This window comes from Abramis brama, assembly GCF_963993115.1.
Source record: "Abramis brama genome assembly, chromosome: 2".
In the NCBI taxonomy this organism is placed as follows: domain Eukaryota; kingdom Metazoa; phylum Chordata; class Actinopteri; order Cypriniformes; family Leuciscidae; genus Abramis; species Abramis brama.
In genome coordinates, this window is record NC_139964.1 from 19643774 (window position 1) to 19657853 (window position 14080).

General features: G+C 36.3%; 1 protein-coding gene across 1 annotated transcript in view; it reads right to left on the reverse strand.

Moving 5' to 3' along the window:
* Window positions 1-3720: 3720 nt before the first annotated feature.
* LOC311077824 (complement C3-like) overlaps window positions 3721-14080 on the reverse strand; it is a 57872-nt gene continuing 47512 nt past the window's right edge. The window contains exons 36-40 of the mRNA XM_084106454.1: window positions 9779-9868; window positions 9503-9583; window positions 5896-5979; window positions 5605-5743; window positions 3721-4209 (exon numbers count right to left, since the gene is read on the reverse strand). Of these exons, the coding sequence (XP_083962580.1) occupies window positions 4068-4209; window positions 5605-5743; window positions 5896-5979; window positions 9503-9583; window positions 9779-9868 (536 nt within the window). The 3' untranslated portion in view covers window positions 3721-4067. The remainder of the gene's footprint in view (window positions 4210-5604; window positions 5744-5895; window positions 5980-9502; window positions 9584-9778; window positions 9869-14080) is intronic.

The window sequence follows — 14080 nt, forward strand, 5'->3', positions numbered from 1 at the left end:
GCTGTGATTGGTCTGCCAGAACCCCTCCCTCGGGGTTTCACATGCTCCCTAGGTGCGTGTCAACGAGGACAACGATGCAGAAGTATAAATTAAAACCAACACATTGCCTACGGCGTATAGGCTCCGGCGTAGGTCCGACGCAGAAGTATAATGAGGCCTTTATCTATACGCATTTTGAGCTATCCGCGTGTATGTCCACGCCGAAACGAATAACCGTCATCTTCCGCGTGTATGTCTACCCCGTTAAATGTCAGAGTGATTCCGCGTGTATGTGTACGCCGTTAAATGTCCGAGCGAAACGAAGCAAAATGTATTATCTACATCTGGGGAGCGATATTTTTTTTCCTAGGATGGTAGGGGAAGACTCATAAATGGTATTAACCCCAGTGACGGGTAGGTTTACGGACAGGGTTGGGGTAGGTCATATATTTATATACAGTGAGGAAAATAAGTATTTGAACACCCTGCTATTTTGCAAGTTCTCCCACTTGGAAATCATGGAGGGGTCTGAAATTGTCATCGTAGGTGCATGTCCACTGTGAGAGACATAATCTAAAAAAAAATAATCCAGAAATCACAATATATGATTTTTTAACTATTTATTTGTATGATACAGCTGCAAATAAGTATTTGAACACCTGTCTATTAGCTAGAATTCTGACCCTCAAATACCTGTTAGTCTGCCTTTAAAATGTCCACCTCCACTCCATTTATTATCCTAAATTAGATGCACCTGTTTGAGGTCGTTAGCTGCATAAAGACACCTGTCCACCCCATACAATCAGTAAGAATCCAACTACTAACATGGCCAAGACCAAAGAGCTGTCCAAAGACACTAGAGACAAAATTGTACACCTCCACAAGGCTGGAAAGGGCTACGGGGAAATTGCCAAGCAGCTTGGTGAAAAAAGGTCCACTGTTGGAGCAATCATTAGAAAATGGAAGAAGCTAAACATGACTGTCAATCTCCGTCGGACTGGGGCTCCATGCAAGATCTCACCTCGTGGGGTCTCAATGATCCTAAGAGAGGTGAGAAATCAGCCCAGAACTACACGGGAGGAGCTGGTCAATGACCTGAAAAGAGCTGGGACCACCGTTTCCAAGGTTACTGTTGGTAATACACTAAGACGTCGTGGTTTGAAATCATGCATGGCACGGAAGGTTCCCCTGCTTAAACCAGCACATGTCAAGGCCCGTCTTAAGTTTGCCAATGACCATTTGGATGATCCAGAGGAGTCATGGGAGAAAGTCATGTGATCAGATGAGACCAAAATAGAACTTTTTGGTCATAATTCCACTAAAAGTGTTTGGAGGAAGAAGAATGATGAGTACCATCCCAAGAACACCATCCCTACTGTGAAGCATGGGGGTGGTAGCATCATGCTTTGGGGGTGTTTTTCTGCACATGGGACAGGGCGACTGCACTGTATTAAGGAGAGGATGACCAGGGCCATGTATTGCGAGATTTTGGGGAACAACCTCCTTCCCTCAGTTAGAGCATTGAAGATGGGTCGAGGCTGGGTCTTCCAACATGACAATGACCCGAAGCACACAGCCAGGATAACCAAGGAGTGGCTCTGTAAGAAGCATATCAAGGTTCTGGCGTGGCCTAGCCAGTCTCCAGACCTAAACCCAATAGAGAATCTTTGGAGGGAGCTCAAACTCCATGTTTCTCAGCGACAGCCCAGAAACCTGACTGATCTAGAGAAGATCTGTGTGGAGGAGTGGGCCAAAATCCCTCCTGCAGTGTGTGCAAACCTGGTGAAAAACTACAGGAAACGTTTGATCTCTGTAATTGCAAACAAAGGCTACTGTACCAAATATTAACATTGATTTTCTCAGGTGTTCAAATACTTATTTGCAGCTGTATCATACAAATAAATAGTTAAAAAATCATACATTGTGATTTCTGGATTTTTTTTTTTAGATTATGTCTCTCACAGTGGACATGCACCTACGATGACAATTTCAGATCCCTCCACGATTTCTAAGTGCACAGCAAAAACTCCAGTGTTAAATTAACTCTCCTGGGAGTTTATATGGCTCCAGAGTCAGTGTTAAAATATGAGTGTTAAATTAACACTCAAGAGTGTTAAAGGTAATGAGCTCATTAAGTGATTCATTGAGTGATAATTGACTAATATTGAAGACACCTGATGTTAGCAAGCAGAATCACCAAAGGAGAAAATCTATTTTTTTTAAGACACCGTTATGGTGATCAGTGTTTGTTTCAGTTGGGCTGTTGACCCATAATTAACTTTAAATTTTGTTTGGCTGTTGTATCTGAGTTATAACTCTCAGATGAACAAAGAGAAAAGGTGTTCAGGTGGTGTTGGTTATGATTTGATAATCATAAATTCACCTGAATATCAACTCTCATTTAGAGAGTCAGATTTACCTTGTTGATTACAGCAGCCTGTGATTCTACAGCAAATGATTTTTATCATTATCAATATAATCCAAAATATTTCTTAATTGTTCTGATAAAAATACTTAGAAAATTACTTCTTTTAGACATCCTGACATCAATAATCAGCCTGTGAATCTCAACAATGGTGACAATAATAAAGCATGTTGCAGTGCATTCTGGGTGCCACCAATCAAAACTCATTCATGGCTCCCATCATGCATTGCGGTATGAATAAATTATGATCTGAATTGTCTTACTAATTTCCTTTACCTAATTGAATATTCTGTTTGTCACCATAGTTGAGATTCATACACTGATTCTTGATGTCTGTATGTGCCTAAAAGAAAGATTTTGTTTTATCAGAACAACTTTTAAGAAATCCTTTAGACTAGTTAGAAAAAAAGTTCTTATGATGTAGAATCACAGTGATGCTGTAATCAACAATATACATTTAAGTCATAGATTAGACTCTAAATGAGATCAGTGATTCAGGTGAAATTATGATTATGTCAAAACATAACCAACAAAACCTGATCAACTTTCTCTTTGTTAATCTGACAGTTATAACTCAGATATAACAGCCAAATACAATCTAATGTTAACAGTTTATGGGTCAAGAGCCCAACTAAAGCAAACACTGATCACCATAACGGTGTCTTAAAAAAATAGATTTTCTCCTTTGGTGATTCTGCTTGCTAACATCAGGTGTCTTCAATAATGCTCAATCATCACTCAATTAATCACTTAATGAGCTCATTAACTTTAACACTCTTGAGTGTTCATTTAACACTCATATTTTAACACTGACTCTGGAGCCATATAAACTCACAGGAGAGTTAATTTAACACTGGATTTTTTGCTGTGTGGGAGAACTTGCAAAATAGTAGGGTGTTCAAATACTTATTTTCCATACAGTAACGTTAAGTCAATGGCGTTGATAAACATGCTGAAAAACGATTATGCGTGTTGATGGCACGCCAAAAATGGAAATACGAATTGGCGTGTCATACGCCTGAGTGACTGTGTAGTTGCTGATGCATTGATGATGTTTTTAAGTTCTTCATCTCATTCATGTGTGATGATGATCACTAGTAGGATTTAGTTAAATTGATGTTTCTAGTTAACTCATAAAGTCTTTTTCTTCTCATGAAATAATCAAATGAAATTTGATTCAAATGAAATAATATCACAGTATAAATATGTAATGGCAATTGACCAATCAATTTCCTCAAATGAATAATTTATCCCAATACCTCTTCCATATCTTTTATCATCCACATCAACTCCTGTCAGAAAGCAAATGCCAGGAATAATCATCTGAACGCATTTATTTTTTCTTCTTTTGAAGAATGTTTAGCTTATTCAGATATCCAGAAATTATTCTTTAAAGTTTCTTATGATTATTAAAATGAGATAGACATGTAAAATATCACACAAAACAAATTATAATGTTGGATTTGTGATTCAGATTGGAAAAAGTTATCAGAATATTCTTGCAAGGTATTAGTTAGGCAGAATTCTAAATTGAAATTGAAATGAATTCATGATTTTTTTTTAAAGTATTTTAGCTCCAACAATATTATTTAAGATTTATTGAGAGTATGCAAGAGAGGATGTTTAATTTCCTGTAATCAACATTTTGAACATTTAATCAACATTATGAAGCACATCCGTATCTGAGGAGGCTATTCTGGAGCTCAGAGATGCCGATGTACCGCTCCCTGTATTCTGGAGTTCGGCTTTCCTCTCTTGTCGGCCAGTATTCAACCCAGGTGTGCTCTCCAAAGACGTACTGCAGACTAAAACAACAGACAAGTGAAGACAAAACAGACAAAATTACTGACTTAACTACTACACTCTTTATTTTAACAATCTTTGTATTTGTGTTGGTTTTTATACATTTTTGAAAAACATTTAATACACACTCAGTTTCACCGGAACCAAACATGTATTTTAATAACAGGTCAAAATATGTGTTATATGTGTCTAATAGAGTCTTCTCAGGTTTATGATTTTCTTGTCAAAAGTAATTGCCTCCTGCATAATGCTTACGTCATACTGAAGTTTGTCATACATTTTAAAACAAAATAGCTTTTTTGTCTTTAAATAAATATAAGTGTTCACTTATGTCAATATTTCTTTTTTACAGCCTTATAATCAGACCCCCAATGCCTCTAATAATCATCAACACCCCTAATGCTTTCACAGTCCTACAGCTCGTACTGGGTCGACATTTCATTTGGAAATGTTAGGCAGTTTTGATTTATGTAATGTTTATGATCACGTTAGCTTACATGTGCGTAAGCAATGCTTCTATTGCTTGTTTTTCTTTCTTCTTCGCCTGTGTTTTGATCAGGAGATTCTGTACTCTTCCAGATGCATAATAGCGCCCCCTACCATATAACAGTGAAAACATAGATTGCCGGAAAATTCCGTCAAAGGCGGGGGAAAGAGTAATACCGTATTTACCACCTATACTTTTTTTACTTTAAACCCCACAAAAATAATCAAAATAACTTAAACCCATGTTCATCACATATTTTTAACTCTTTCCCCGCCACTGACGAGATATTTCAGAGTAGACAATCTCCTGATCAAAACACAGGAGAAGAAGCGATATCATATGTAATCATATGTTAAATAACGTGATCACCAACATTAAACAGCATATTATTCAAAACTTGCTAATGTTACAGAATGAAATGTCGACCCATAAAGAAGAAACGACTGTAAAGCTTTAGGGGTGTTGATGGACTCGATCTACTCCATCTGTGTTTTGATCATTGTTCTGAATCCAATCTGACAAAAACAAGATTTTCTCAGCTTTTTTGTTCAAAATTGTACTTTTTTTTTTTTTTTTTTTTTTAAATAAACTTACCAACACACAAGTGTTGATAAAGAATGCATACAGCTTTCAAATGTTTGTGAAAATGATAAAAAATGCTCAAGGGAAAAGCCAACTTAAAAAATAAATAAATAAATAAATAAATAAAAACTGGACGGGAAAGAGAAAAATTGTATGCCTTTATTTATTCAAGTTTATTGAAGTCTTACTTTGTTCAAGTCTATTCTAGGTTATATAAAATGCATTATACAACTGTCCAAACACTGAGCCATGAACAACATTCTGCAGACTTTAAATACATAAAGCTCAGGCAAATTCTGTAATTTACAGACACAGAGTGGACACTTACGTTCCTCCGAGCCTTGGCAGGTCTTCGGATTTGCCCATGATGAGGTACGACTTGCCTTCTACCAATCCCAAACTCTCTCTGCAACCGGGACGACCCAAAAATTGTCTGACTTTCCCCTCAACATCATCATCATCAGTGCCTACAGGACAGAACAGTGTTTAGGACACACTTTCTCTACAATCCAAATTAGCCTCATGCTGAATATGTATCTGAGTGAAAAGACTGCATTTAACAAGAATCAGACACATTTCATGATCTGTGGAGTAGCATGGAGAGAATAATGAACCGTACCTTCTCTCAGTACCTGGTCCACCTTCAGGTGATAGATGTCAGAGTCATGTGCCAGATCCATCTTATCCACTGTCACTTTATAAACTGTCAAACATAAGTGTAATATTGTTACTGGAATAATAACTGATTAGATTGGATTTCAGTGGCAGAAATCTTTTTTTTTATTAATTAATTTACACAGGGGTTAAATGAATAGTTCACTCAAATAGGCACATTGTCATCATTTATGTTGTTCCAGACCCCTGACTTCTGACAACAAAAACTAAGATATTTCCCATTTGAAAAAGAAAAACTCCATTTGATCAGACCGCTCACTGGATGAATTGGCTCCAATGGTTCTTGAGTTAACAACTCACTTGAAGGGAATATTTACAGTGATTTAAAAGTGAAATTTGGGTCTGTTGCTCTCACAAAGTTTGCCATTTTTGGAGCTTAACATTTTACCAGTCTAACTTAATCGTACAAACCATTTGTTGCAGTTGATCTATGATAAAGTTAGGCTTAGATGCTTTTGGGAAATGCAGCCCTGGTTATGTTTCAATGATGAAATTATTAGTGACTTGATTCACCGATCTCACCCAGCATTATAAACTGATTATACAAATGCTTTATTAATTTTTCAGCAATGCTTTAATACTCTGAAGATTTTAAAATCATGCACCGACATCAAGAATCTACATATGAATCTCAACATTGGTGACAATCAAACAAATGCTTCATGTTGCAGTGCATGATGGGAGCCACCAATCAAAACGCATCCATGGTTCCCACCATGCATTGCAGCATGAATAAATTATGCAGCTGAATTGTCCTGAAATTTTCATTTTTTCCTGGTTGCTTTTATTTTGCTATTGTTTTATTATGACTTTAGTTTTGTGACGTTCAGAGTTGATCTGTTTGTCACTAGTTTGTTTATTGTCACCATTGTTGAGATTCATATGCTGATTCTTGATGTCTGTGTGTTTAAAAACAATAACTTCAGTACACAAAGTATCTTCAAAATTGTTTATATTGCTGTTGAATCTCAAACTGTCAAATCTCAGGACTACAAAATGAGACATCAAGCATATAGTAAAAGATTTAGACTGAATGACACAGTGAATCAGGTCACTACATGCTGATAATGTCATCATCAAAACATAATATGAGCAGGTCATGTTTTCTATTGCAGTAACAAATGTGCTTTATAAACACAATGTTGGAACCATAGATATCATATATAAACAGAGGTGGAAAGTCCAGGGGTCAGAAAGTAAAAGTCCTGCCATATATTTATTCCACCCATGAACTCACACAGCAAAAACTCCAGTGTTAAATGAACTCTCCTGGGAGTTTATTTGGCTCCAGACTCAAGAGTGTTGAAGTTAATGAGATAAATTAGTGATTGATTGAGTGATGATTGACCATTATTGAAGACACCTGATGTTAACAAGCAGAATCACCAAAGGAGAAAATCTCTTTTTTTAAGTTGCCATTATGGAGATTAGCGTTTGCTTTAGTTGGGCTCTTGACACTTAAACTGTTAACATTAGATGTTGTTTGGCTGTTGTATCTGAGTTATAACTCTCAGATGAACAAAGAGATAAGTTGATCAGGTGGTGTTGGTTATGTTTTGACATAATCATCATTTGACCTGACTCAAAAACTCATTTAGAGAGTTAGGTTTATCTTGTTGATTACAGCAGCCTGTGATTCTACAGTATACTATTTTCAGCATTTTCAATATAATCAAAAAGATTTCTTAAAAGATTTTCTGATCAAGAGACTTTAAAGTAGTACTGCATTTGGACACACAGACATCAATAATCAGCCTGTGAATCTCAACAATGGTGACAATAATAAAGCATGTTGCAGTGCATTCTGGGTGCCACCAATCAAAACTCATTCATGGCTCCCATCATGCATTGCGGTATGAATAAATTATGATCTGAATTGTCTTAGTAATTTCCTTTTCCTAATTGAATATTCTTTTTGTCACCATTGTTGAGATTCATACACTCATTCTTGATGTCTGTGTGTGCCTTAAAGAAAGATCTTTTTTTATTTATATCAGATCAACTTTTAGAAATCATTTAGATTAAATTGAAAAATCTGGATCTTATTCTGTAGAATCACTGTGATGCTGTAATGACCAATATACATTTAAATCAGAGATTAGGCTCTAAATGAGTTCAGTGATTCAAGTAAAATAATGACTGTCAAAACACAATCAACACCACCTGTTCAGCTTTTCTCTTTGTTCATCTGAGAGTCATAACTCAGATACAACAGCCAAACAACATCTAATGTTAACAGTTTAAGTGTCAAGAGCCCAACTAAAGCAAACGCTAATCTCCATAATGGCAACTTGAAAAAAGAGATTTTCTCCTTTGGCGATTCTGCTTGTTAACATCAGGTGTCTTCAATAATGCTCAATCATCACTCAATCAATCACTAATTTATCTCATTAACTTTAACACTCTTGAGTCTGGAGCCAAATAAACTCCCAGGAGAGTTCATTTAACACTGGAGTTTTTGCTGTGTGAGTTCATGGGTGGAATAAATATATGGCAGGACTTTTACTTTCTGACCCCTGGACTTTCCACCTCTGTATATAAACGCTAGATGTCTTATGGCGCAGTCACTTCCGGCATCACCGTTCGGCCATCTTGTCACAGTGAAGCTGTGAATTAAGGTGAGTGATCAGCATGCACACAAATCCTCTTATCTCGCTGAAATCTTGAAGGATTTACAAACGGTTTGGTTTCTTACAAATGTTATTAACGTGGCTATAATTCAGAATGCTTGAACATGTATGTTATAATTATTCATATGTATGCAGTGTATGTATGCAGTGTCATAACTACATCTCTGACGTTTATAACAAACCAAACCGTTTGAACATCGGTAGAAAATTGAGCAAGTTATAGTTATTTAAAAGTACATGCACCATTAAACGAGTGAGCGAGCTGTCTGTGGCAAGATGGCTGCCACGTGCAGACGTCAACCTCCATTGGCCAGCAGCGCGCACGAGACATCTAGCGTTTATATATGATATCTGTGGTTGGAACAGTCAAAGAAAAACTATCAGCAAAAAAAAGGGTCAAGAGCCCAACTAAAGCAAACACTGACCACCATAATAGTGACTTGAAACGAAAAATTCCATAAAACATTACCGTCTAAACTTCTGTTGAATCTCAAGTAGATGTATGACAGAAATAAACTCAAACTGGTAATATTAAGTGCAATAATTTGTAATGGCACGAAGTCAGTTGTAGTTCTTGCGTTTCTCTTTTTTCGGTTATTGTTTTTTCTCTTTCCTTCAGTGATTCTGCTTATTAACATTAGGTGTCACCACTAATGGCCAATCATCACTTAATTAATCACTTAATTATCTCATTAACTTCAACACTGCTTCAGTGTTAATTTTAACACCCTGTAATGTGGACACATATGTACACTGAGGAGTTTTAATTTAATACTGGGGATTTTGCTGTGTGGAAAACAATTCCTTTTGAGTTCCACTGAAAAACAACCGGATCATGTAGGTTTACAACAACATGGGGGGTGTAAATAATGAATTCTTGATTTATGAAAGTAAAACAGTCATGAAAATGAAATAACCTACCATAATCCATGCCAGTTTCACAGGATTTATTCATACGAGCATTTTCATCGACGTTGTTTTTCTTCTGGAAAGTGCAGCTTTCTGTGTTCAGAGAAGTTATTAATGCACACTTGTAATCACACACACACATAAATCATTTTTTTGTTTCCTCGTTCACATACAAGAATAAAAAAAACATAATGTTTAAAATTACAAGTAGAGTGAAGGTAACCAAATCAAATACTACAAAAGTTCAGGATATGGTCATTTTATATTATTATTTGTGTGTGATTATACCTTCTGCACAAATGCACATGTCTCCCTTACACAGTCTGTATATAGCGCCATCTGCCCTTTCAGGGTGGTAGAACTTCATACAGCGTGCATCTGAGAGAGAGAGAGAGAGAGAGAGAGAGAGAGAGAGAGAGAGAGAGAGAGAGAGAGAGAGAGAGAGAGAGAGAGAGAGAGAGAGAGAGAGAGAGAGAGAGAGAGAGAGAGAGAGATATTTAAAGGCAGGGTAGGTAGGAATGGTCTAAAAAACTTCTTTTTCAAATTTGTTTAAACTTTATGTTCATATCAATACATAATTAAAATGTAAGTACTCTGAAAAAGAAAGTATAAAAATCGAGTGTCTGTAGACCTCTCAGGACTGTTTTAAAGACAGTTCATTATTTCCATTCACTCCACCCCCTCCCTTCTGGGCTCCTTCCAAAGCCACGCCCCCAAAACACATGAACGCGCGACTCCAACCGCTGAGCTGAAGACGCATTATTTACCTGAGACAAGCAGAGAGGAAGGAGCACAGTGCATGTAGTGACATTATGTCAGAATCACATGTAATAAAAAAATCTAACGCTAATTGCTTATGAATATAAACAAATAAGATGTATTTTAGTACTCACTATCAAGCTAGCATATTGATATTGGTAAATTTAAAATATATATTTTTTGATTCGCTAACGAGCTAGTTATATAAGCTAAAAACAGGTTGCATTGATACACTTTTTTACATTACCATCAGTTATATTGTGATGAAGATGAATTTCGTGTAAGATTCATAACATATATGGTGTTCTGCATGTAGGGGTGGGAGATATTGACAAAAATGAATATCTCGATATTTTTTTCCAATATCTAGATATAGATATTCAGGCGATATTTTTGCCATCCTTCAAAGAAATGTGAGCAAACTGGCAAAGAAGGTCCAGTTGGTCTTTTGACTTGCTGCATTTGACCTATATTATTCTAGGCTATAGAAAAAACAATAAAGGAGCTAACTAAACAGAATCTGTGGCACCCCCTACTTTTTCCACTTACAAAAAAAAAAAAAAAAAAAAAAAACTTAACTAGGCACTTCTTGCAACAGTGATTATTAAATCAAACAACAATATTGTTGATGATCAATTCAAAGTAAAAAAAAATTAACATTTTCAAAACGGTATAAATCCATTCATTTTTCCCCCAAAACGCTATAAATCCATCTTTTTTTTTTTTTTTTCTAAATTTATGGTTTGTCTTTTTAAAAAAGTTTTTGTCTTTTATTTTTCGTGTTTGCATTTATGAGGAAAAAACAATATTACTTGACAGTTCTCCATTATGGACGCGAGCGCTCTGAAAGCTGCACTGAGACTTTCAAACTTTAACAGAGACCTCAAAACAGAAAGCACAAAGCCTTTCTTTAAAACGAATTTCGTTTTGTATTAATTGTATCTTAATTTTAATATTTTTTTTTTTCATTAATTCATTAATATTTTCATTCCTGCATTAAATACATAAAGTAAATATAGGCTATCAATCACAACATAAGGTGCTTGAACTGGAGATTATATCATCGTGAACCGAACCGTAGCCTCGCCTCACAGGCCTAAAAAATGTGGAATATATTTACAGAAATCTGGTTCTAAACAAAACCATCCAAAACAAAATAAAACTATGTAGCCTAAATGTGCATTTCTCCGGTGCATGCGTTCACTAGCCTACTGCGAAGATCGCGAGTCAAATATCGTCAACTTCATCTTTGCAGCCGACACAGAAATTAATAAACAATTAAAATGTCTTATTGCAATATTTTACACATTCATAATCATTACTTTTGCTGGTTCTTTGAGGCAGCTTTTTAGGTTTATGGCGTTTTGGAAAAGAGCTCTTCACGTACAAACACCGTTTCACCAAGGCACAGCAGCCCTTCAGCACATAAGAACAAAAAGAGAAAAAGCACGGACTTACTAATTACGAAACTTTGATGTGGTTGAACAGCTGAAACAGTCACAAATTCCTCTGCAACTCAAACATTCGAAGGAAGAGAACAGCATTACAGTTTTCAGCGCGTCCTCCTTTGATTGCTGTGTTGTGACTGGAAAAGTGCATGCAGGAGCACATGCGCAAAATGTAGGTTTGTAAAATGTCCTTTTGTAAAATAAAAATAATTTTAGGGCGAAGCAGAGGAGGTCGTGCAAGAGGCCGTGGCGTGCAACTAGGGTCCGAGGAAGTAGAGGCTGAGGACGGGGTGGTCGCTGGAAAGCTACGCTGATATTGACACGCGTTTTATTTCTTTGTTTATCCAAAGACTTTTTGTTCATTACCTTTTCTTGTACTGTCTTCTTTTTTTTGCCTTGTTTGCCTTCACTAACTGCATGCCGGTAATGTGAATTTTGATTGCTCTTTCTCTGCCATTGTTTTGCTATTCCTAGGTTCAGTGCCTCTCGAATTCCTCAAATCAAACGTGCGCGCGGCCGCGCGCAAGTGGGCAGATCCCGTGGCAAAAGGGTTGTTGCCATGGTTGCGAGAGAGAGTGACAGTCGCCTAAGCCAATCCTTTGATTCGTCCCGAATCGAAATAATGAGCTGTGTTTAATACAGATTAAACGGTCTAGAGTCACTTGATTTTTATACTCTTTTTTTCAGAGTACTTACATTTTAATTATGTATTGATATATATAGAAAGTTTTAACAAATTTGGATCTTTTTTTTTTTTTATAGTCCTACCTACCCTGCCTTTAATGCAGGGAGGTCAATTAATTAAAAATGCTAATTTCAAGAAATATTACATAATATCTGCTGAAAAAAGCTCACAAATGAGTATCATTTGAAGACATTATTGTGTCAGATGAGTAAATCATCAGAAAAATAATTTTTACCTTTCCTTTACATAAAATCAAAAAACAAACAATTATCATAAGGTGGAAAACAAATACAAATACACATATACAAAAGTGTTACGGCCTAAGCCTTATGAGTGTTGTATTTGTATTTTGTGTGTATCTGTTTGTGCTCTGATTAGTCTCTTTTCTCTTCTGAGTGTTAGGCTCCGCCCCTGCACACATGTGTCCCGTTGCTCTAATGGCTCCTGCTAGAGTATATAAGAGAAGTGTGTAACAGAATGAGTCACGCAGCGGTGAATCCCGTGTGTGTCATGATGCCCAGCCAGCCGTTGAAGACAAGTTGGGTTCTATTTGATGTTCTTTTGGTTTCATCTATTTGTTAGTGTTAAGTATATTTTGACTTTAATATAGTTTAAGTGTTATTTTTACATGTGGAGAGTGGGGAATAAGAGATGTGAGTTTGTGCAATCATTTATTAGTCTTATAATAAATGTTTAAATTGCTCTTTGCCTCGCGTCTCCTTTTATGTTGCTGACCCCTTTCTCAACGAGCATCTTAAAAACAGGGGTTCGTAACAAAAGACTATGGTGTTTATATGTTGTACCTAAACAATCAAACAATGGCATATTGACTTAGCCTACCTAAGCACATATGTAACTTTATACACAGTCACAAACACAAAATATAAATTATCCTACATACAAAAAAAAAAAAAAAAAAAAAAAACACTTAACCTGAATAAGCCTAATGTACTCAGTGTTCACATTGCTGTAAAGATTTAAGCCATTGTTTCAGCTTTGTAGAGAAAACTGAGTTCTGATTGCAACTTTAAATCTACAGGCATGGTGTTCCTGTCTTCAAAAGGGGCTTGACTTGTCAAACAGTGTTGGATTTTTTCTGGACCTCGGCGATTAACTTCTCTGCAATATCCACGAGAATTTAAATTAGAATGGATTCTGATTGGCTGTCAGTGTTTTATCGTTCAACAGCTGAAAATAAATAAATCGTCCCGAAAGTGATCACAACGATATCATTTCTCTATAGGCATATCCTTATCGTTATAGCTGTGGTGTGAACTCTGCTATTCTTTAACATTGAGAACGATTTTTAGAACTATAGCCTATATCTTTATCGTTATCGTTCTTGGTGTACGGGCCTTTAGACATTTTCTTAATAGGGCCATTAAACTTAAGCTTAGAGTCTACAATGACAACTAAATATTTCAATTTAATCACTTCCTTGATTTCCAGCTGTGATCAATGAATGTCGATGCTTACTGATGAGTGGCGGAAAATTAGAACAAAGGAAACGTGACGGAAGACAAACTAAAAGTCCATGAAAGTGAAACTAACTGAACATAAACATGACAGTAACATATTTTCATAATGCCTGCCTGCTGACTACTTTTGCTGGCCTTCAAACCAAAGTAGATATGTCGAGGAAATGCTGGGGTTTTTTCACAGTGCATAGACTTCCAACGGCAGAGGAATTGAAGAATC